The sequence below is a fragment of the Rhipicephalus microplus genome, chromosome 2 (assembly GCF_043290135.1).
Source record: "Rhipicephalus microplus isolate Deutch F79 chromosome 2, USDA_Rmic, whole genome shotgun sequence".
NCBI classification, from domain to species: Eukaryota; Metazoa; Arthropoda; class Arachnida; order Ixodida; family Ixodidae; genus Rhipicephalus; species Rhipicephalus microplus.
In genome coordinates, this window is record NC_134701.1 from 85,135,542 (window position 1) to 85,161,116 (window position 25,575).

At 46.7% G+C, this 25,575-nt stretch overlaps 1 protein-coding gene across 2 annotated transcripts in view; it reads left to right on the top strand.

Annotated features, from left to right (window-relative positions):
- The window catches only part of LOC142785139 (uncharacterized), a 144,112-nt gene that overhangs the window by 84,551 nt on the left and 33,986 nt on the right, over nt 1-25,575 (top strand). For both annotated transcript variants that reach the window (XM_075883587.1, XM_075883584.1), the window contains one exon: nt 6,056-6,139. In XM_075883587.1, coding sequence (XP_075739702.1) covers nt 6,056-6,095 — 40 coding nt within the window. In that variant the 3' untranslated portion in view covers nt 6,096-6,139. The remainder of the gene's footprint in view (nt 1-6,055; nt 6,140-25,575) is intronic.

Consider the following 25,575-nt stretch of genomic DNA (forward strand, 5'->3'; position numbering starts at 1 on the left):
ATAAGATTCATTGCAGTTAATTGCCATTATAGTTGAAACGTGATTTGATTCTGCTGGCATTCTGCTGTATTCGGAGAGCAAGTTCGCACATTCTAAGACAATTAGGCCGTCATTTAACGCAAGGTCCACATATTCGTGCAGTGCACTCTAAAAAATAACGAGTAAAAAGGGTGTCTTTTTGTCCCACAACAATAATCGACACCAGGCTTGCGTGCACTTCCTTTCTTGAAAACTCGGCTCTGGCCACTTTCCTATCAAGAAAGCAATGTAACCCTGATAATTGGCATGTTGATCGTGACTGGAATGTACTAAGCGCGGGGCGATAGCGCAAGGATGGAACGCAATATAGATGACGATTATGGTTGTGGGACAAAAAGACACCCTTTTTACTCGTTCTTTTTTTAGAGTGTAGCTACGCTGCTCGGCTGCCAATCCGAAGATCGCGGATTCGATGCCGGCCGTAGAAGTCGAATTAGGACGGAGGCGAAAAGGTAGAAAGAAGCCTGTCCACTGTGCAATATCAGCGTCCAATAAAGTACACCAAATGGTCAAATCTCTGGAGCTTTACACTACGGCGACCCTCATAATCATATCGTAGTTTTTGGGTTGTAAAATCCCAAAGAATATAATTATGTGTTCTTCTTTTGCTGCATATTTCATCTGATGAATCGTCACCTACACCCTTCCCAGGCACAAAAGCACCCTAAGAGCCTATTTTAGGACGCTATCGAGGCAATCACCCAAACAAAGGGGTGCTTTTTTTCAATCGACCATTTATGGATGTCGAAGGGTATTGAAAAGAGTGCTTTCCCTCAAAAGCACCTTTTTTACACGGTGTAAAATTTTTTACTGTGTAGAAAGCGCGTGTTTTACCGCACACCGCACAACCACGCCAGTGCTTGTCAATACAAGAAAAAAATAAACTTTGTCATCGTAAAAATACTGTTTAGGTAACTTTCATAATTTACAAACTTACGCGTCCTGTATACACGCATCACAATAGAACATGAAATATTACCGTCATATTGCGTCATACCATCGTACATTGCAACCGGGTACTAGAACATGGGATTATCATATTGGACTTATAGTTCAAAGCCAGTCACCCACTACAAAAGGCACAGAAGCTACAGCACCATTAAAGTCATGAAATGAATGTTTAGCAAGTTGAAAAAGATTTCGTACACTATGTGTTTGAGTACGCACGAGGAACATTATATCACTATCGCGTTCAGCTCTTGAAGCCGAAGCTTAAGGGTCCTGCTATTTTTTAAGAGGCGAAGCTCCTTAAAGCAGCACCCATTCGTCCCTCGTAGTAGTACGTAACACTTCTTGAGCTATGACCTGCAAGGTGGTTCGATTATCTGAGACCTTAGAAGCAATTATTTGGAGAAAAGAAAAGCGTTCGTTAACATCCTAAAATTCAGGAATATGTAGGTTATACTATACAGCCACACACATGTTATGGAATCAGCGTTGAGTCATGAGTAGTTGTTTTCCTCATCGGCCATGCTATACTATCTCGGTCAGCGCAATTCTTTGCCCAACGTGACGCCTGTGTGGGGCGTTTTTAGGGGCGAAGCTCCTTAAAGCGGCACCCGTTCGTTTCTCGCAGTAGTGCGTAAATTGTCGTACGGTTTGACCTGCAAGGTGGGGCCGGTGGGAGGATTTTCCTGTACATTGTTGAAGAATGAAAAATTCGCAGCGTACGCGTTACCTAAAGGCCGAATTCTCCTGTCTCTCATTCCCCATTAGCAGCCATTGGCATGTACATTGAGCACTATCTGACAAGAAAGAGTTGCTACGTTAGACTCGCTGGGCGTAACCACATTGGTTTCAGAAAGGTTTAGCGAGCGTTGGGCTGCAGTGCCTTGAATACAATGAACTAGTATATACCATGAACTCGAGGTGGTTAAAGGTGGGAAGTATACACGAAGAGCAAGCCTTACAAAAATGTGCGTGTGCCGCTTGTCATTTAGTCCTTGGAATGTCCACTGGATGGCGGTGCTTCTATATGGGGAATATATGATGAAAAGATGCGAGATGGTGGTACTTGGAGTGTTGAATAGATGGACGAATCGACAGACAGACAGATGCATGGATGGACACACGGATGGCTGCACAGATGGATGGGCGCATGGACGGACGCAGGGGTGGATGCACGGACGAACACAGGGACGGACGCATGGGAGGATGTGCAGACGCACGCACGGACGAGCGGATGGACGCATGGACGGTCACACAGACAGACGCACGGATGGACGGAAGCAAGAGCGAATGGACGGACGGATGCTTCGCCCCACTCTCCCTTATTCACCCCGTGGATAAGCTGCCATTTCTTTTCATATAAAGAAAGACATTATCAATGTCGTTTGCATGATTTATTTCAAACAAGCAAAAAGCGAAATGCAAACGATGAAACTGCGTACAAAGTGTCGAACATTTCATGCCATGATGTCATACAGGCCTTCCACCAGGAGACACCACTCGAACTTCTCGGGCCTAATAGGTGACACTGACGCTTGGAGTAACGTCACCACTTGGGGGTGTGTGAAGCCGTCGATAAAATTTCAGTTCTTCCACTGGAATCGCACCGCATGGGACGGACGCATAAAGCATGTTCGCACTTCTTCCTAAGGGATCGAGAGTGTGAAAACTCACCGGGATTTCACTTGTATTTCACTATCAGGACCACAGGTTGCCGTGCAGGTGAAGCCAGCACAAAAAACTGGTTCGCGGCTCAAGTTTCCGCTTCACAAAAGCGGATCGCCTTTCGCTAAACTGAAAATAAACTTCATAAAATATCGCCAACCCGCCTGAAATTCAACATGGTTGCATAGGCGCTGGCGGTGGCTTGCGTCCGTGCGATTGCAAACTACTCATGCAACACTAGTTTCACGGCCTCTACAAGGACGTGTTAATCGAGAGTCATTTGTATTATGATCACCGAGAGTACTGGACGTAGAAAATGGAAAGCAGCAGGGAGTTGGCATAGCCCAACGCGTCTTTCTTTTTCACAGCCGGCTGAATCCACCGCCAATCCAGCCGGTGTTTGTCTAGTTTTTCCTTGTCTATCTCCCGAAACAACGTTTGAAGAGGTGTGAACTCTTATATTCCTGTGATTCACATGAATAACTAGAATTCAGTACAAAATTTATAGCTCGGGAAACTGGCAAAATGGAATGAATTCTCAAAGTAGCGAAGGCACCGGTTGCGATGACATGCCCGAGGAGCAGAACGAACGTGAACGTTTCGACGTGCGAGGATGTGGTTTTCCGACCTTTCTGGTGTTTTTGTTTTCGCTTCGCTGATTGTGCCATTAGAAACGGCGCATCGAATAATCGATGCGTTGACGTCGATACCACAGTGATGATGCGTTACTTCACTTTATTAGGATTGCCTTGAGAGGATAGTGGTAGATATAGAAGGCGTATTTTCAAAGCGTACAAATCATGTGATAGTGGTGCAGTGTAAGTCAAGGCGCACGGCATGTTCTTCGGCAGACCCAGTTGCCATGGAATCGACACCAGTTGACACAACTTTTCTTCTTTGTTTTGTAATCATGCTTATTTTCTTCAACCTAATTTCTAGGACTGAAATGCATCCCTGAAGTCTTGGTAGATTATGGAATCGAACACTTTCGAGTTGAAAAGCATACATGCAGGATTAAACAAGTTTAAAACTCCAGCCCGCAGGAAGGCAGGCGAGTACTTCAACAAAGACCCAGACTGTTCTTTCAAACTCGTTCGCTGAATGACCCTATACAGGCGTCATACCTGACAAGCAATGTCTAGCTGTGACACAATGTCAACTGCGGAACGAGTTCATGGCTTAAAACGTCAATAATGGTGTTATGTGGGGTTTAACGGCCCAAAGCCAACATATGATTATGAGAGCGCTGTATTGAAGGGCTCCGGAAATTTCGACCACTTGGGGTTCTTTAAAGGAACACTGACATCAAATATCAAGATCGTGATAAGCTCATCATTCGACCGCTTGATATGTATAGGTCTTCTTAGCCAAACTTGAACGGCAACCGTCACGTGGAAGTTATTTTATTTCGATGTAAACAGCGTATAAGAGGTGACGAGACAAAACGGAAAATAGACTGCCCTGCGACATCGACACTTGTTCTACGTGTTCGGTGTGATACATTTCACAAATACCATCCTGAGTGATGCCCTAGTGGCGATGACGTGTACAATCCGAGTGTTCTTATCGTAGCGCCGACTGGCGCCAAAGGGCAGAAACGCACTCGCTCGTCCACGGCCGGGCTAAGGCCGGGCTAGCGCGTGCAGGTGCAGTCAAGCCCCGCCGTGGCTCGTAGCGTCTGATCTTTATAGCACCGGTTTGATTGATTTCGTGAAATTATCAAGATGAAACCCACGTTTAAAAATGTCGAAAGAAAAGAGCAAGATTAAACGTGTGCTTGTCAGTCCACATGTCGGGGAATCGTTGCGAGTTTCATGTGAGTTGCAGTCGTCTAGTTCGAAGCACCGAAAAAGCGCAATGAGGGTGTCTTTCCATATCACGTATGTGTTACACATCAACACGACGACAAGTTATCAAAAAGGAAAGAGCGTGTAGTCACATATCATCGGTAACAAGTAACATGCAGGTATCGTTGAATTTTATTTCATCGGTAGGCTTTGTGTCCACGTAATAGTGGTAACACCGTGTCACCCGCGAGAAGCTGGATAGGTGGGGCCATCTGGAGGCGCAAAAAATAACCTGACAAGCAGGAAACGTTTTCTATTTTTCCGCTGACAGTCATTTGCGATAGCTATATTGCATTGACCCCTCTGCGTATACCTGAATGCTTTGCACGCCAAAACACACCAATATATCTAACTGAGACACACGAGCGAACATGGCTGAAGCGTTCGTCCTCGGGCACCTCTGTAGTGCTGCTTAGAACGGCAGCCATTTCGGAATCACTGTTCTGCAAAAGGTTGATTGAAGCAAAAATAATTCACGACATCCCGAATCGCGGGCATTCCAAGCTCCAGGCTATCATGTTAAACCCGAGTCAACCTTTTGTAAGGCGACGACAGCAATGCAGGTGAGAAAGCATGACTGAATGTGTCTGCCTTGCAAACGAAACGTTTGCGGAGCAGCTAAGTCTGATGTCACTCTTTTTTGTGGATAAGTGGTCAGCTGTGGTGAGATCTGGAGGTGACCACGAGGTAGCACCACTTCTGGTGCTCCTAGCGCTCAAAATGGCGGGATTGTCGGCTGTTTTTGAATAGTGCTAGATACCAGTAATATAAATCAATAAAAGTTATAGTTATTTGTCCCTCAGTTGTGTTTTATGTCGCGAATCGCTGCTACAGGTTCAATTGCTACTCACTGACGCAAAAGTTTTAACTTGAGTAAATTTGATGTCAGTGCTTCTTTAACGTGTACCCAAATCTGAGCACACGGGCCTACAATATTCCCGCCGTCATCGGAAATCCAGCCGCTGTAGCAGAGATTGGAACCGGCGACCTGCGGGTCAGCAGCCGAGTACTTTAGCCACTAAATCACCGGGGTGGGGCGGCTTAAAGCATCGAATTCATTACAAACGGCTCAGTCATGGTTTTTCATTGTCATCTGCCATAGCTTCTACAAACTGTACATAATCTTTGCGTACAACAATGTTTATAAATATATGTTTAGCGGATGCCTCGCTTCTCCTCAAAATGGCTAATCTTGTAGTGCGTGCTTCCACACTTCACAAAATAATGCTGATTTATGTTGTAGTGGATAACTTTCAACTATATCTGTAGTAGTTTCTCAAAAGACTTTATGACGGGATTTCGAACGCCCACGCATCCTGGCCACTCTTCTAAGAAATTTTTGTGTTGAAGCTGAGTCCCCCTAAAACTATGATAGTTTTTTCTTGCAATGGCTAGCTTTGTTTCGAATAACTTTCAGCATGTTATTTCATAATGAGAAGAAAGGAGCCAAACAGATGACGGATACTAAAGATGACTTCGTAGTTGATTCCGCTCATCTGTACTCAATGTATTAAGCTGCTGAAGCTCTAGGTTACAACAAATGCATTATCTTGCAGGAGGAGTCGGGATACAATACACACTACAATCTTGGAATGATACTAAAAAGTGTGGCATTCTTACTTTCGTGGATCCATATACAAGTGAGTATTCAGATATGTCGCTGTCAACTTCAAAACGCGCAGTCGTCATTTCTTGGATGTCACGACAGCACAAAGATATAGACAATAATTGAAGAAGAGACGACACGGAGCTAGACTGCAGCTGGAATTGAGTCGAGAAAACATACATACATCAAGAACAGGACTTAGACACGTGGCTCACCATAGCATCTCCGACACAGAGCAAACAGGGTATGAAAAATTTCTAACCATGACGAAAAGCTACACAAGCGTATACATCCAAAAAAAGAAGATAAATAACAAACCTGCTGGCAAGAACATGTGTATATGTCCATCGATAACCAATAATCCCTGTAACATTGTACCGCTCAACGCAGGCATGTAACCTCCTTTGCACGAATGGCCACAGACGATTCGCTTACGCAACTTTACTCTTTACTTTCAATGCGAAAAACCTCCATCACATCTGCAGTGCATTTTTTTCGATGGCCTATCAAACAAGTGCTTTTATCCGCCTTGGGCTGGCAGCCACACTACCTGCAATAGGCTGGCAAGTGCAAATCGCCAGATGCCATCAATGAGGTAGTGTTGCCTTAGTCTAACGTCGACGCACCAGCCACTTTGTCTTATATAACCCCCCCCACCCACACACACACATGATAATGACAATGAACAAGCAACACATGATTTACATTTAACATATCAATCCTTTTGCGTCTACGGACAGAAATAGTGTTTGTAGTACAGTAAACTAGTCCTCTCTTAAGGACAGGAATAACATCGTAGTATATATATATATATATATATATATATATATATATATATATATATATATATATATATATATATATATATATATATATATATATATATATATATATATATATATATATACCTGTGTGTGTGTGTAAAAAAGAGTATACTGAACGGCTCGTTTTATAGTGTCACACACAATAATAATGAGATTTAATAGACAGTAATACCAAGGAACCTTCAGGGAAAGGTATTAAATTGAATGGGGATTTAAATGTGAAAAAAAGCCGGTGAAGTTGTCTGCAGGAACTGAACAGCTGCCAGCCCGTAGCATTTCACTTGTTACGTGGCACCAAACAGGCTCATAAGGAGTGTGCCACACTCGCCGCCATGGCTACATGTTGCGCTGACTGACACTCCCATGTTTGATTTACATATATACCCAATAAAATTGCCGGTTGATCTTTTTCCCGCGTTTTACCTTTTCACTTTTGAGTTACCATTCGGTCTAATAATTTCGCTAATACTTTGCTTGGCTATATTGTTTGTTATATCTTATTATATATAATGTGCGTGTGCATGCATGGGTTTGTGTGTGCCTGTATGTGTGTGTTCGCGTAGTCCAGCCACGACCGAAGAACATCATATTTGCAGCCTAAAAGTTATTGCATCTCTAATCTCGTAAAGTCAATTTATTCGTTTCTCAATGGTAGAACGAGCACCATAGCTATCGAGGTTCTTCGTGGTGATCTTATTCTATCAGTAGGTACGTGCAGTCTCAATGAAATACAGGTTTTGAAGTGCCAAGGAAGCCATATTATTGGACTGGTTAAATCATAGGCGTATCAATATTGTGAACTACGCAAATACAGGATAAAAAACAGAAACACAAACACACTCATAAAGTGTGGGACTTCCGATTGATCATATTTCGTGAGATGGGGCAGTTTATATGCTCTCCAAGACAAATAAACATGAAATCCAGGAATCAACCAGTTCTATAAAAAGGAGCATGATCACACGTACTCTGTGGAGGAATGACGTCACATACCTACCTAAAATTATGTTTTAGTGACGTGACGTACCTAGCTAAAATTACATAGCTGACACAGCTATCTCCTCTTTCCGAGGGATGGATTTCTGGATGTCTCTTTTCGGGTATATGTTTTGCCTTCGATTGAACTGAGTCTCTTCAGCACATCATAGCCATTCACTTGCTGCTCGTGAATTCCATCATCTCAGTCTCATTGCCATAAATTCGGCCAACCCAACAACACGGCATAGGTCAATAAATCATACACAGAAAATTTTTGCTACTCAATTCATGATTACCATGTAATGAATAAATCAATCATATATATATATATATATATATATATATATATATATATATATATATTTGTATTAACACATCGTGTGAATAATTCACTATCTTGCGCACCGCAATCGTGGGCTTTGTAAATCGTAATAGAATTGATTGTATAGACCATACGCTAAATGCGAAAGTTCTAAACAAATGTGTAATTAACTAGAAAAATCGGAAACGCTTAAGCTTGGCCCAAACAGTATGCACCACATGATGCATACTCTTTATTGTGTGATATTACTCAAGCAGTTTAAACTTTAGATTACTACAATGTAATGAGATAAATTTCAGGTTGCTTGTGGCAGCAAGGCGTCGCGTATGCCTGCATTCTGTGTAATGGGTAGCCTACTTTTTAAACTACGAAAAAATATGCTGCGAAATACTTACGAACTTTCTATGCACTCCCCCTGCGTGGTGTTAAGGGGAGATGGAGAGAGAGAGACTCTTTTTTAAGACATTTTTGCTTGCGCCTATATATCGCTGGCATGCTCTATAGGGATAGGGAAGGGACTGAAAGATTGAAGTAAAGAGGAAACGAAATTATGAAAATAAAGTTGTGGCCAAGTGAAGCTGATCAAGCTACTTAATATTAGAATATCAGAACGATGAAGGCTTTCCTATGTCAGAAATTGTATCATTAAAGCCTTTCAACGAGGCTAATTTCAGATATGTAATTGAATAATGACCGTACGACCCAACGCTGTTGCGAAGGTGCACGCACAGGCCCTAATATGTTGCCCAACGTTGGTTGTTCGTGAAAGAGCATGTACACTTTTCTTTCGAACTAACATGCGTCAGGGTACGTGGGGCAATCCAGTGGTATGGGCTGCACTGTCTCTATGCTGCCACATTTATCGCAACAATAACTTGTGTAACGTACGCCCTATGCGGTACATGTAACTGTTCATGTATGCCACGTTTAGTCGAAGACGATGATGTGACGTCTATAAATGGCAAGGGAATGAGTGGCGAAGTTCCGTGCTCACTTTTGAGTTAATACAACCGCAAAACCTGTCGTCTTGAAGCGGTGAATTGAAAAGGTAGTGCTTTCATTGCGAATGCATTTTTTAGTCGAGCTAAGTCAGGCGTTCGTCAGGATCCGTCCACCGCCCTCTTCCATAGCAACAGCTGTGGGCACAATTGTTTATCTCACCCCTAGAAACCGGAGCATGTGGCACGAGAGTGTGTAGGAGAGGGTAGGTGCAATGCTTCGCCACTCCTTTCGCCGTTCGCTCTTTCTCCTCCGCACGTCTTACTTTCCCGTCTGCTCGCGCCTCACTCTCGACCACGGAGGAAGGAAAAGTAGGAGAGGCCCTGACGTCACTCGTTGTGAAGCCGCGATGAAGGTGGAAGTCGGCCATATTGACTGGGCGAATTCTCTTTTCTTGTTTTTATCCGAATGTAAAACAGAAGACACGACTCTCTCTCCGGCTAGGAAAGCACGTGAGCTGCGCAGCACGCTTGTCACGACGATCCGAAACTAATGAAACAAGGCTCAATACTCTGTGCCAGTGCGACACCTTCAGCGAAATCATTTCGTCCGAGTATTACCAGTGAGCAACAGCTCACCGAAAAAGAAGCAAGTACAATAGAACGCGCGCTAAATGCACTGACAATGGCAGTGTTTTCACATCATTATTTGAGCAACTGCACAGACAGCACGATCAGTCGTGCGCCTTCTGCGGTTGCATTCCACCACGCGGCCGACGCAGCCTCCGGCCACTGTTTCCATGTTCCGCGTGAAACTCACCGACGTCAGCATTCTGCGACCGATGTGAATTTGAGCACGGTGCAAGTGACATTTGAACACGGTTGCTGTTACGTTGAGGTTACATGCAATGTTGTGGTAGAGTATACAAAGCGGGACAGAAAAGGTGTTCTAATACGCATATTCAAGTTGTTACTGTGCACACATAGCAAGAAACTATGTATGTGCACATGGTCCTCATTGCTTCTTGCTGGGCTCAACAGCGTCGTCCGTTGTCACAAGCAGGAACACTGCCAAACCGCAACTGACCTGCAAGGCATCGGTCGTCGTTCCGCTTCGTCATGGTGCCCAACGCAATTTCGCTGAACATTTCAAATGCTTCATCCGCGTCATCCGCCGCACGACACATGGATATGCGCTCGTTCTACGCGCTGTTGAAACCCCCTGGTAGAGAAAAGGATTTGTAAACTTTGATAAGAGTACAGTAACTGCCAGGCGAGCACTGCGTAACCAATAACGCGACGCAGAGCACGGATACTGTCCGCCAGGGCTCAGCACGAGACTTGGCGAGGCACACATGCCACCGCAAGCCGCAACCACTCACTGCTAGACCAGCTCCACTGCACAACACGTAACGATAGCAACGCTGCCTTTTTGCCCAGTGAATATGGCCGCCAAGATGTCATTTCCTCAACACTTTTCACGTAGTGCGCCGGCTGGGCATCCCCTCTCCTATCTTTCCTTCCCCCGTGCTGGCAACACTAGTGGACACGCCGGCCAACGCAGCTGTACTAGGCACGAGCATAAGAAGCATGCTGCACAAGCTCCTAAAAGACTGTTGCGTGTACATCATAGGCATATGTTGGCTGCTCAATAAGCGTGACTGCTGTTGTGACAAAAACTAACTAACACGTGCATAAACTACGCGCCATATATTCGACCATCTGCCCCGCCGCGGTGGTCTAGTGGCTGAGGTACTCGGCTACTGACCCGCAGGGCGCGGGTTCGAATCCCGGCTGCGGCGGCTGCATTTCCGATGGAGGCGGAAATGTTCTGGGCCCGTGGGATCAGATTTGGGTGCACGTTAAAGAACCCCAGGTTTTCTAAATTTTCGGAGCCCTCCACTACGGCGTCTCTCATAATCATATGGTGGTTTTGGGACGTTAAACCCCACATATCAATCAATATTCGACCATCTCAGTAACTGTTACTCTGTGATACGTGAATGACAATTGACGAGAATGCATGTATTAAGCCCATGCCATCATATGAGCTGTGAAAGTATACTAAATGTAACCTGCTTCGTCGGAAGCATCATCAAATTACTATCACCGTGTTTATCGCAGGTAAACATGGTCTAACAGTGAGTGGCTGCCAGCCGCAGCCGCTCACTGCTAGACCGGCTCCACTGCGCAACACGTAACCATAGCAATGCTGCCATTGTGCCCAGTCAATGTGACCGCCATGATGTCATATCCCCCACACTTTTCACGTAGCGTGCCAGCTGGGCATGCCCTCTCCTACTTTTTCTTCCTCCGTGCTCTCGACCATTCGCTCGCTCGGCGCCTCTCAAGACCATCCGTAAATGTGTGCTCGAGACGCTGCTGTGAAACGCCAACTGCGAGCCGAGAACGCTGTTTGTTTTGTTCACCTCATAGTATATAAACGCGTGCAAGCTAGCTATTATACTCTGTTTCACCACTTTGATTGAGTACTACCAAAACTACGGGGTGTAAGAAAGCCACACACTTGCGCAGCGAAATGTAGTTCCACATACAAGTGCCTTAAAATCGACAGGGTTGGCTAGGATTTGCGTTTCTTTAGTGTTTTACGCCATGTTGATATGCTTATTCTTTTTCGCATTTATTTCTTATGCATTTATTGATTTGTCTCAGTTACCGCTCATAACCCTGTTTAGAAATCGACATGACAGCACACGTGCAGAAGTGACTGCCCGCTTCGATCCGGACTGGTTCCTGCTACACGCCCACAGCGCTGACAGCTGTAAACGAATGGTGAAATCAACCATCGATTTGTTTCATCTCACTCTAGGACTAAAGCATCAGGTACGTTTAGTCGATATTACGCAGATAATCGTTTAGTCGATATTACGCAGATAAAGGGAGGCCGCTGGGACTGCGTCATCAGACCAAAAACACTGCATCTCGAAATATCGGCTATGAAACCTCGCACGGCATTCCGTGCGCGTCGGATTCTTCTTCGATGGAAACAAAAAAGTGAGAGAACGAGCGTTGCAGTGGGAGATGTCATGAAACAGGTCGATGGAAAATAAGACACACGAGAGCCACGGACAGCGTCGGAGAGGAACAGCGATCAAGAAAAGCTATCAGTCAGCTTGAGATTCTGTCGATATTCAGCAGAGCAACAAATTCACGCTTCGCCAGTTCCCGGTGTACTTGCTTGCTTATTTAATAAATTTTAAGTTAATAAACTAGCCATAATGAGTACACTTCGTTAAGCAGACGCCGGGAATGTGGTGAGCAGACGACACGGCGCGAACGAATACATGTGGAGGAACTAAGCGCCCTTCCTGTTGGTTGAGGTGCCTGTAGCCTCCACAGTGCTAAAAGGAACTTCCGAAACAGAGTATAGAGCCGCAAACGCATACCACGTTTCTCGCAACAGATTAACGCAATGTGCAGCGAACGGTGCTATTGGCTGCATGTTGTAAGGAAAAAAGAAAACATTATTTTTCTAATATTGGGTTCTCACGTGCGAAACGCCATTTTGGACGCTATGCAATGCATTCACATCTCCTCACGATTCTGTTCGGAGAGGTGAGAGCATTTTTTTAAAGACGATAGTCTTTCATAAGGATTTTTGACGGTAAAATTTCGGTCTGTCTGTCTGTCTGTCTGTAGATTTGTTTGTTTGTCCACCCTAACAATTCCTCAAAACACACCAAATGGCCAACCCCATCTGCACCACCCACCAATATTGCTCAAGGTTTAGCGTTCATTATTGTGCAAATGTCAATTAAAAAAACACATATTGCGCATATCTGAGGTGCCATAATAACATGTCTATGTTTTGTAAGTCTGCCTTTATACTAGAAGAAGCACAAACAAGTCTCTAAAGACTGTAGCGTTTAACGCGCTGTGCTGACAGTGCAACGCGATGCTCAAAAGCGTGTTTTGAGCGCTCTGCTATGACGGCACGGTGGTGGCACCTGCGCATCTCTCTACGTTCTACACCTTATCACCTCCGTGACTGGCGCGAATCTTTCTCCGCGGTCGCGCACGCCTTCGTTTTCGAAGGTAACTGCCAGATGGCACTAAATTTAGGGTTCTTAGATGCTCTTGTTCGCCTCCGTTGCACGCTCGAGGCACTCTAACGCAGCGCCTTCAGATTACCGTTCACTAAGTTTTTTTGCGCAGAACATCAAATAAACGTTTTGTTCACTTTCTTCAGACGAAAAACTATCATCTTTCGACGACATTTACAGTGTAACCTGTAAATTCGGATCTTTTTTTTCTTGGCAGGCGTATCTTTTTTCGATGTTCGTACCGTCGGCTGTTGTAAAAATTATTGTTCTGAAATTCCTGAATTGTAGCCCAATTCGGGCAGCTTCATCAGATTTTTCGTTTCCTGAAATATCAGCATGGCGTGGAATTTATTGAAATGTCATACCATGTCCAGCATGCAGTCTTAGCCTTGTGATGGAGAAAAAATTATGCCTGAAACGTGAGCCGCGAAAGTGCCGCTGTACTCTCGGATTTCACCCTCCCCCTCCAGTACGAAGGCGAACGCCTTTGGCGAGCGCCCTTTGCGAACGCAGCAATGCTGTCACAGTTGCCTCCGAGCAGCTGTGATGCCACTTGACAGAGTGGTACGGTAATGTCACGTGACTGCGTGGTACGGAGGCAAGCTGTCACACGCGGCGTATGGTCGCAACACGCTGCAGGAGGTATAGCCTCCAAGATTTTGCACTGGCAGGAAGCTCCCAAAGAAAAAGAGAGCCACGTTCCAGGCATATCTTTTCTAGAAGGCGTTGGATGGAGTTACGCGATCCGAGACGTGACAGGTTGATGATGCCCACTCTTATGCCCGTTCTACATACTTAGAAAGGGCTGCTTTAGAATCTGTAAACGCCCATCTTGTTAGCAGCTGGTGGCATAAAATAACTATTAGAGCCTCCTTAATTTCATACAACTCTGCAGTCGTCAAAGATCTTTCTCTTTCCAGGCAAAAAGAAAGCGATTTTTCTTTCCGTGCGACGATCGTTATTGCATTCTAGAACCGTCTGGTAATGTGTGCATAGCGTCAGCATAATTTTCGTACATATACTCTAAAGCTGTCTGATGGGTTGCTTCTAGAGGCATTTTTCTTCTTGCGCTGATTGGAGGAATATAAGAAACAATTTTTAGGGGTGACAATGTCCACAGTGAGACACCCCTTGAAATAATAGGTGACGCCTGAGCAGGAGTTGATAAACGTGCGCATATACTTTCCACGGCCCTCCCTAAACTAAATAGAGCATTGGCTGTGGAAATATTCTTTCAAAAGGTCGTGACATAGTCACCCAACAAGTTATGGTTTTTGGCAAAGAACAAAGATAGAGCGTCGAATATTTTTGTACATGTGTGAAACTGAATTGTAAGAAATTATTTCTTTCTAAAATAAGCCGCAGAAGTCATCCGCTGCAAACTGTGCCCACCACCGGCGACCGCCATTTTGTCATGCCGTGGGTGACGTCACAAGATGAAGGAGCAGTGTCGACGTCCGCTACCTCACGCACACAGTGTTGCGAGTATTTCTTCGCGCGTGGTCCACACTTGTCATTGGGTTTCAAGTATTGCGGTGTGTTACCCGTAACATCACCATATACGGCGACGACGTCGTCTACATGGCACATTTTCACATCAACCCGATCGCAACCAGCTCACGAACTAAAAAAGCGTCTAAGCTGGTGTGAGCCAAGATGCGGTGGCGCTGCGAGCGTGCAACGGTATTGCACATCGGCTGCGGCAATTTTCGTTCGGAATTATGGATTACCTCATTGAACCTCCGAGAACGTCTCAACACCGTCAGCGGAATGTAATTCGGTTCACCTCAATAAATATTTTGGCAGATAAACCCATTCCCCGCCTCTTACTGGGGATGTATGTCTCTACCATGCCTGTGGCGTCGCTAGGTTTAGTGGCAATGGCACCTTCCCAGTAGAACGGACGGCCGGCTCCACACTGCAGTCGCAACCGTAGCGGACACACAAACATAATAAGAACCTTACAGGATGGTGTGTACTAGTGTAGCGTCTACGGACAGCCGGCTGGAGCTGCCCGAATTCTTCAAAAGCGCCGCACTTGCTGCCGCGGTCGCTAGCCAAGAACATGCTAGCAATGCACTCAGGCTGGCCTCCACTGACGAGGCGTCCCTGACCGCAGCTGCCGACGGGGACGCTGGCGCCTGCTCCTTAACTCTTTCCTTGCCTGCAACGCCTTCCGTGGGCCTGCAGCAGGAGCACAACACCCTTTACGGCGGCCTTCACTCATGCCGAAGCCGAAAGCAACGGACTTCGCCATTGTGCCCCAACTCTTGTGCCATTGTGCTCAACAGTGATCCTTCGCCCATGCATTTCCGGAGATTGGGGCCGGAAGCACACTCATCACCAACTTCGGAGTAGCTGAGACACGGCTAATCACTGTTGTGAAGATGTGGGAACAAAATATAATGTTAATTTACACCTCGCACCCGCACCTAGCGGACAAACTTATCCGTGAGTTCGTGATTCTCTCACCAGCCGCTTGAGAGCCCCTGTTTGGGTACTTGCGCGCGGGCACTCAAGACTCATGTTATGTATTAGTGACAGTACGAAGCTTCGACACAAAATCTGCTCTTCGTGAGTCTTTATTGGTCCAAAGGTGAGATTCTACAGGGTGGCGAGTGGCCACCTCAAATAAGCTTCACCTCACCTGCGCCGGCAAGGTGAAGACGAAGTAGGTTTCTTACGACGCTCTGTTCATCCCGATTCAGCCATACAAAAAAAGCTGTTCCAGCTTGCAGTCATTGCAGTTTTGTTGGACGTAGACCCGACGCCTGTTCCGGCCCACAACCAGACTTTTGTGGCTTCTGCGAAAAGGCAGTGCCACTCACAAATGGCGCCCGTTCATTCTCATGAGTATATGCCCAGGTGCGCTTTCTGTGCTTCACGTCACCGGTGCTGTAAACAACGCTACAGGCACCGCCTTCCAAGCTGGCCCCTTCTGCATCAGTAGCTCAAGGCGGCCGCAAGAAGAGCAGACGTCATCGACGGTGGAAATCGGGCTCTTGGTCATTGTCGCAGGTGGCTCAGCCCAATGCCATCAGCTCGGTCCCATCCCCGCTCTATGGCGCAGTGGCTCAAAGGCCTCCACGACAAGGTATAAATATGGACGGACCTCCAGCCAGGAGGTCTACAGGGGCCAAGCTTCACCCGCCCAAATCAAAGTGAAACCATTGTTGAATGAAGTCAAACGTGCTGCCCAGGGAGATTCCTCGAGGGCCAACCGCGTCTGTCAAGGACCTTAGGTGAGTGGCTGGGGGGGGGGCGCCTCTCCGCCCACATTCTCCGGGATCTCTCATCCCGAAATGCCAACCCCTTGCGCTGCCATGCGGGACCACATTCAATTCCGTAGGTTGCAGCCCCAAGTTGCCTGTTTTAGCGCAGACAGTGGAGGCGCTTGCAAACCGCTCGTCGTCACCTAATCCGACAAGCATTGGGCAGGTACCAGGGGCGATAGATAGTATCCCGTCAGAGCGCATGGACACCGTGGTGCACCTTCCCTCGCTTGAGCCGTTTCTGGGCAGCTGAGAGGCCCAGATGGCGTCCATAGTGACCACGATTAAGGATCAATCGGCTCTCGCCCTCCAAACCGTTTTTGAGCGCAGTTAAAGCACGAGAGTTGCCTTGATGACTCAACTCTCTGTTGGGAGTCCCAATACGAAGTTTTTTAAGTGGGTGTTTCATTCTCAAGCACCCCGACCTCTTTTGTGGGTAGCCGAGGGCACACGCGCGGTCTGGCAGTTCGACTGCAACTTCAGAAGCAGCACAGGTTCGAAAAGTGAATCCACTCACTTAGCTCTCCAAGATGCCGTCCAGACGTTTAGCTCTCGTGGTGGCAGGCAACGACTTTAGATCACGCCACCTTCGCGCAAACTCGGACCCTTTTGAAATCCTTCAGTGCAACTGGCAGGGATTTATGGCACGCACTCGCCGGACTGCTTTCCGGCTTCACTTAGAAATCTATACGCATTTGCTCGTGGTAGTGGCCCTTCAGGAGTCGGGCGAGCACGCTTTTCTTGCAAGTTATACCGTGTAGCAAAGGAATGCGTAAATGGCACTCTGCGTGGGCAGAAATTACACCGCCAACCTGCAGGATCTCTACTGCGATCCACGTCACTCCTAAGCTAACTCCACATCTTTTTCGGAAGCAGGGCCCGCCCATTCATATCATAAACATCTACGGTCCTCCGAAATTGCCCAACGTAACTTACGCTGATGTATTTAGCAAAACCATTATCGTAGCAGACAGGGAGACGCTAATTATTGTAGGCGATTTTAACACCCCTAGTTCTCACAGGGGTTATCGTAAGAAGGATTAGCCTGGTGGAATGTTGTCGGAACTAATTTACATCCTGGGCATCACAACCTTTATGGACCCTGCACACCCGACTCGTATTGGTAACTCTCGAACTCGAAACAAATGTCCTCATCTCACACTTACCAATCACATCAAGTTTGCAGAATAGTTCAACACCGAGGAAACCCTCGAAAGTGACCTCTGAAAATTTCCTACTACAATTCAGACATATCCTCTTATCCGTCCCCGCCAACAAGCGAAACGTCTGAACTGCTACAAGTTCTGTTAGAAGTACACTGCTCAGGCACCCACAGCTAAACAAAGCTACGCCACTTGGTCTCACCACCTTGTGACGTCGTTTCGCCTAACAGAGCAGACGGTTCTACCCTCAGAAGCCACTTCGCCGGTATATAACCATTTCCTGTGGCTCTGGGAGGCTCGGCATAGCCTAGCTCACCGATGGCGTCGACAAAAGCATTTTCCTCAGCCTAAATTCGCATAGTATCCCTTTCTGAAGAAGCAGCCGAGTACGCGGCCCAGCTCGCTGACTCCGATTTGGTAAAACGCTAGAACAATATCGCCAAGCGTATGTCAAACCACAACATGTAGCAGTTCTTCAGGGCCCTCACCGACCCTAGCCAAACACGCACAGAAACGCGAACATCCTTTATGTGCACTTCACACCTACGTGGGTGACGCGCATGAGTTGGCACAGGCCCTTAGTGATAAATATTCCTGTGGCTGGTAGGACTGCATCGGACGGGCGTTTTTAATGCAGGCTTGGAGAACGCAGACTAGGATTGTCACTTTCAACTCTGTGATCTAAAGGTGGCCCTGTCCAAAATAAAACGAGGATTGGCGCCGGGTCGGAATCGAGTTACGGTAAAGCTTCCAGCCAACCTCCCAGAACCGGCATATCATTAGCCTCTCGTCTACTTTATTCAGATATGAAGGTGCACGAACCACGACCGATTGATTGGAAAACGGCTTTAGTAAAGGTTATTCCCAAACGAGGGAAATCTCTAAACATCGATAATCTACGACATATTTCTTTAACCTCCTGTGTTATAAAGCCTATGAACACAATGTTTCAGGATTGGCTCTCCAATTACCTCGAAGCCCGGCACGCCTTTGCCGACACTACGTACGGTTTTCGTCCACATTGTTCTGCTCAGAACATACGCCTGCATATCCATCGCGACGTTTTTGAGCCGATTGAGCATCTTGTTATTGATAAGGTAGTGTTCGCTTTGGATCTCAATTGAGCTTTTGATAACGTTCCCCACGAAATCATTCTTACCCATCTGTCCCAAACAGACCGTCAGCATATTACTTTCAGGTTCATCTGTCAGTTCCTGATGGAACGGTAGTCGTACATCTACATCAAAGACGGAGAGCATGGCCTATATCCTCTGGGTAATCGAGGAAATCCACTGAGCGCAGTCCTCCCTCCTATTCTGTTTAACTTCACTATAGGTCATCTCCCCCCTTTGCTGAAAAATATTCTCGGCGTGCGCCAGCTCTGTGCGCCGATGATATGACGCTGTATGGGCAACCCAGGGTTCCCTTGGCAGCAAGGAGGCCAGCCTGCAACAAGCAGCATCATTCGTGGAGGACTACGCCCGTTGCTGCGCCCTCGATTGCTCTCTAACAAAATTGGAGTATATACACCTCCTCTCCAAAACGAAACACACGACAGATTTCCCAATTTTCTTGCGCACCGAGCCAACCCAAGAATTGAAAGACATCTGCGTCTTGGGGCATATACAGAAGAGCTGAAAAGCTGACACAATCCTGCGCAAGCTATATACGGTAGGAGATCAGGTAGGCCGCATGGTCCATCGGATCTCTAAAAGCGAGGGGGTCTCAGAAGCCGCGATGCTCTGCGCCTCGCCAACGCTTTCGTGACCACTCGAATCCTGTATCCCGCACCCTGCCTACGTTTGCATCGAAGTGATTTGAACACACTCGAATGCATTTTCCGCAACGTATACAAGCACGCCGTCGACATCCCTATCACGACATCTAACCAGCACTTTGCAGATTTGGGCAGGAGCAAGAAGTAGGGGAAAATAGAAAACGCCCATCTCAACCACCGGTACCTGCAGCATACCAAATCCCATGCTGGTAGATGTCTCTTGCACCTCGTCCGTATATCCTACATTTATGAGACAGAACAGCAGACCACGATGCCAGAGGACTGGCATGTTGCTTTGTTTATTCAGCCTTTGACCCAAAACATGGCTAGGGAGACTAACGAAGTCAGGCAAATTGCGTGGGTTACAGCCTTGCAAGGACGATATGGGTCCCGTTTTGGAGTGTTCTAAACGGACCCATCAGCCCTCACCACAAGAAGTTGTACACGGCAGCCGTAGTCCATCAAAACGTTCCCGTTCAAGTACTCACTTTTCGAGCCCAAAACATTACTGACGAAGAGGAAGTGGGCATAGCTCTTGCCGGAGCATATCCAGGATCTAAGAGCATCATTACCGATTCGCGGAATGCGTGCCGAAATATTGCAAAATGGCACGTTCTGAAAAGGTGATATTATCTGCATCACCAGGGAAAACAAACGTTCAGTCGTCTGGACGCCAGCTCACGCAGGACTAGTGGGCAATGAAGCTGCCTATGTCTCAGCACGCACACTTGATAATAAGGAACCTCCTTGTCCTACATGACCTGATGATTCAGACCCTAATACGCTCCCCTCCTTTCATGAGATCACAGCGATGTACAAAGTTAGCAGGCTTCTATTTCAACGCCCGGTGATGAGCCTGATTAAGGTGGATAAGCGCTGGCTGCTCAGTCGTTGCACAAACACAGTATTGTGCACAGTATTGTGCCCACTTTAAATCCAGCCTTCTCCAAGGAATGTCCACAATCTGATCGTACACTTGAGAATACTTTCCACTATGTGTGGGCTTGCCCTTCTAATGCAGTGGTTTTTCCACTCACTTGTTCTCCACCCTCTACCCAAGAAAGCTTGGACGCTGCCCTGCTCGGCTGCTCGATTTTGCAGGATCAAAGGATCAGGACGCGTGCCACCACAGAACCCACAGAGGTCCCGGGCTAGGAATTTCTCCTAAAGTTTATACTGGGTAGGCCCTTGAGGCCACCCTTATTTCTTTCACTTGTGAATAGTTTCAATAAATATTTTCACCACCGCACCCCCAAATATGCCAACGACCTCGCTGTTGTGGCAGACATTGCAGACGGCTTTCCGCAATGATAAATTTCGTTATTTGCAGCGTGTCAGGTTGAAAACCGAGTTTTGGATACGGCGATATAAGTGTTCGTAGCAGTGCTGCGCGTTGGGATCATTGTTTTTCATCGGTTCATTTGTGCGGCATATGTCAAATAATCCGAAGTAAACGGCATGTCAGTGCGGCGCGAAAGTTATTCACGATATACATTTTGGCCGAATCTTAGTTTGAACACTGTCGCTTGCAATTGATTCCAGTAAAAAAAAGCAAGTGTGACGTTCAACCACGGCACTGCATGTCAGGAGTTCGAATATAGATTAATCTAGAGTGGAAAACGACCTTCGCATTTCACATTTCCTAGATACTTTTCGACAATCGAAATTCGTTTCCACAAGTACCAGCACTACGTGAATGACGCGGTGGTATTTTTTCTACCCCCGGAAGTCATTTAGTTCTAGTGGCGAGCTGAACCACACAGAAAAAAAATTACAGCATATCCACACATGATGAATAGGGTGAAGCGTCCGTCAGTTCGTCCTCGCGTCTGTCAGTCCGTTTGTGCGTGCGTGCGTCTGTCTATCCATCCGTGCACCCGTCTGGAAGTCTGGCCCTGCGTTTGTCCATGCGTTCGTCCGTCCGTGCGTCCGTCCGTCCACGCGTCCGTCCGCCCATCTGTGCGTCAAACAGACAGACAGACGACGGGCGGACACGGCGAGCGGGTGCTTCACGGTTTGCCGGTTGAACCCCCCGAAACTTCGCCTCACTCATCATCATACACTCCGTGGATATTCCGCGAGGTGGTTACTACCTACATGCATACATACAGGTGACGACCGACCCATTCCTCATGACTTTCACCCGTAAAAATTCGATTGCAAGCGTCGCTGACCACGAAACACGATCGTCCTCCGAAATGCATACCGTGGAGCAGCCCGCCTAGCAAGCGGTTTGTGATGCCCCGGCCAGCGAGCGCGCCTGTTTTGACCGACTCTCCAGCCCCTCCCTTGTTTATAAAAATATTCGATTATGAATTAACGGCTCTACCAAAGTCGTTCAAGTTTCGCCAGCTTATCTTTAAACATACAAGAATCAACCCCCCCCCCCCTCCACCAACACAGACTTTGGTTGAAATATGGGTGTCCTGGTTCTTTTAAAAGCCAAATCCCATAAACGCGAAAATGCACGCGACAGCCACGAGCGATGTTATGAGGGACGAAACAGGCCGTTCGCGTGACGTGTCGCGCGGTAGTTTTCGTGCGACCACTTGGTTCTTCAGACAGATTTGGAAACCGTCTCCCATCGCCCGGAAGTGCTGTGCTAAAAACGCCGGAACACGATGTACATGTCTGACGTACTGCCTGTTCTCTCCAAGTGCCAAAAACTACCTACTCCTCTCATGCTCCTCTGCGCATAAGTCACATGTGCACAACGAAGAAATAGCGCATTGTTTAGGCATGTTCGAACGAAAGAAGTGCTGCAATGCACTAAAAGCCCCATTCGTTCAATTATACAACACAATTTACATCTACATTGCATATTGCCGACTATGCCGAATTATTGGTACGAGTGGAAGGCCTCACGGCAGCAACAGTGGAGTTCGCTCGCCGATGCCGTCGGGTGAATGAGGTGTGCCTGCGCTAGCGACTGTTTGCACGTGGGCAATCCACGTCGCGTCGCTCGTCGCTGTCGCGAGCATTTTCGTGGTATGGGATTTGGCCTTAAGAAGTAAGTCTTAAATTTAATAACATTTCTGAGGGGAATTTCGGGTGCCTCCTGCGAAGAGATCGCTTCTAGAGGCAACCATTTGGCTTCTGCTATAGTGTCCACTCGAGACAACCCCTTTGGAAGACCAAGACAATTTCGCAGACTACTGTTGCGTGCAACCTGAAGTTTCCTCCTGATTATATAGAATATATTATGTAGGACAGGTAGGTAATACCGCAGTACTAAAATACGGGTAGGTTATTGTGACGTGCCGTTGTGGCTTTCGGATATACTGGATTCCGAGGTGGCTTAGGAAGGGCGTCCACACTCTTTCAAGATCAGGAAGGGACTGCCAGACCCTTTTTTATTCCGCGTTCTTAGAGCACCCCTGAGCTCAGGGCCAATCTACTCTGTTTTCCTCGCGCAAATACGCGCGCACCGAGCGTCGTATCCTATCGCTCGTCACATTTCTGGGTTTGGAAACTAGTCATCCCGACTTCATACACAAAACACTAAGACAGACATAACGAAACTAACTTGAACAGTTCTATCTGTATCTAATTACAAAAGTCAACAAAACATTGTCTATTCACTTTCAGGCACATAAAACTATATACAAGCACCAACAACTATTTACACTGCGCGGCACCCATTTATATACACCTTAGTCCAAAGCGTTGGATTGCTCCATATGAGCGGCGAGGCTAAGAGATTGTCTTAATTTTTCAACATGCACAATGTCACTTCCCATGTTGTCTGCGAGTTCGATCTCGTAGTTCACGGAAGACAGTTTTGTTCACTATCTTGTGAGATCTGGTGTACGATGTAGTTATTTTAACACCGGACGTGGGAGCCTTAAAGAGCACCAGTTTTCCTCTTTCCAACACAACGTCCTTGTGGTGCTTGACAAAGTGCCACTTCTCTTGTTCTTGAGCCAGTCGTATGTGCGTAGCTGCGAGCTCCCCGGCTTTTTGTAGTCGTTCACGAACTGCCGTGAAATAGTTCGATTCTTCTTTGAGCTCTTCAAGCTCTCAGCTGCTGTATACAACATCTAATGGTAGCAGCGAATCCCTACCGTAGACCAGAAAGAAGAGAGTTTGGCGAACCGTGTCTTGGCACTCGGTATTGTAACAGAATACATTATAAGGGAGGAAATCGGCCCATTTTACTATCCTGGCGGTAGTCATGGCAATCGTCTCTTTGATTGTCGTATTGGCTTTTTCGCACAAGTCGTTAGCTGCGGGGTGATATGTGGTAGGGGCAGCATGTGTGATGCTTCGATGTTTGAGGTATGCTTCAGTAGAGCGCGCCATCATTTGAGTACCACGGTCTATGGTAACTGTGGCCGGGAATCCGTGCTTCAAGATGATCCGTCGTTCGTCAAACTTCTGGATGGTTGCGGCCTTCAAGTTCCGGAGTGGTTTTGTCTCCAGGAAGCTCGCGAGGTAATCATTGGCTACAATAATGTACTTGTAACCTTTTGAAGGTTTGAATGGCCCTATTATGTCCATCGCAACTGTGTGAAATGAGCTGTGCACTTTCATTGGTTGTAATAGACCGTAAAGCACCGATGTTGAATCTTCAATCTCTTAGAAAGGTCACAGTGAGCACGCACCATCTGAAATCTGCATAAAGCTTCGGTCAGTAATACTTAGAACCAAGGCATTGAATGTTCACCTGATGCCCATGTGGCCACCGTATTATCCTTCATGCATTTTTACAAAGCGCCTCAGCTTGTCGTTGTGCAGGAAAGCAGAGGAGAAATCGACGGCTGACTGGGCCTTGGATCTTTCGTACAACACGCCATTATGCAAGATAACTTTCTTTTGCACGCATTGCTGTTGCTTGTTTGTGCCCAGCGCACCCCTAAGCATATCCAGGACTTTCGCTCAAAAGGCATCTTGACGCTGCTCCCCCCCCCCATGTTGTCACAGAATCGCAGTGATGAATATGATACTGCAAGAATTGGTTCAGCATCTTTAACAATGGGGGGGGGGGGATTCCTGGCAATGCAATCTGTTGCACTGTACAGAATTCCTGATTTATAGATGACATCAAGTTCAAATTGCTGCAAAATCAGTGACCAACGAAGAAGGCGTTAATTTTCTTCCTTGTAGCGCAAGACCCAGCACAGTGCATGAAGGTTGCAGACAACATGAAATTTTTAGCCACTCAGTTATGGTCGTAGCTCTTCTAATGCCCATTTTACTGCAAGAGCTTCCAGTCCTGTCAAAGAATAATTAAACTTTGAGCCTTTTCGAGATCGACTCAAGTATAGAAATGGACAATATCATCACTCTTCATATTCTTGCAGCACTAGTCCTCCCAAGCCGAGCCGATATGCGTATGTGTGTACTTGGACACCAGATCCTGGTTTTTCGAAGAATAGCTTAAAGACAGGCGGCTGGTACAACACGCTCTTTAATGTCTCAAATGCCACTTGCTGATCTTCTTCCCAAAAAAGTAGCGTTTTTCTTTAGGAGTGATCGAAAAGGTGCTGCAATAACGCTGTCATTCAGGATGAACTTCTTGAAGTACGATGTAAGCCTGATGAATGATTGTAGTTCCTGTACACTTCGAGTAGGCCGAAAAGCCTGAACCACTGCCAGTAGCGATGGGCTAGGTTATAAACCGTCTTTTGTGACAACGTGCTGAAGGTAATTGATGGCAGTAGAAAAAAACACGTTTATGGCTTGAAGTTCAAGGCTGCTCTTTAGAACCTTGTAAATATGTTCTCAAGGTGCGAAACGTGTTCTTCAAATGTCTGGCTGAAGACTACGCAGTCATTCATATACACAAGAGCATTGTCGACTTTAATACCGTCAATGATCGTACCCACGGCTTGCTGCCATGTGAATGGGGCAGCTTTAGGCTAAATGGCACGCGGAGGAATTCGCAAAGACCGCACGGCATGACGAAACCAGTCTTCTGTATGTCATCTGAATTCATAGCGACCCTGCACCAAGTCCCTACACCAATCCATAAATCCCTACACCAAGTCCATAACACAAATGTACTTGCTTCAAGTGAGTGCTTGCAGCACATCTTCAATTCTTTGGAGAGGGTTCACAATGTCCTCAGTGACGGCGTTGAGACGTCAATAATCGACGCACATGCACGCCGTCCCGTCTTTGTTTGCTACA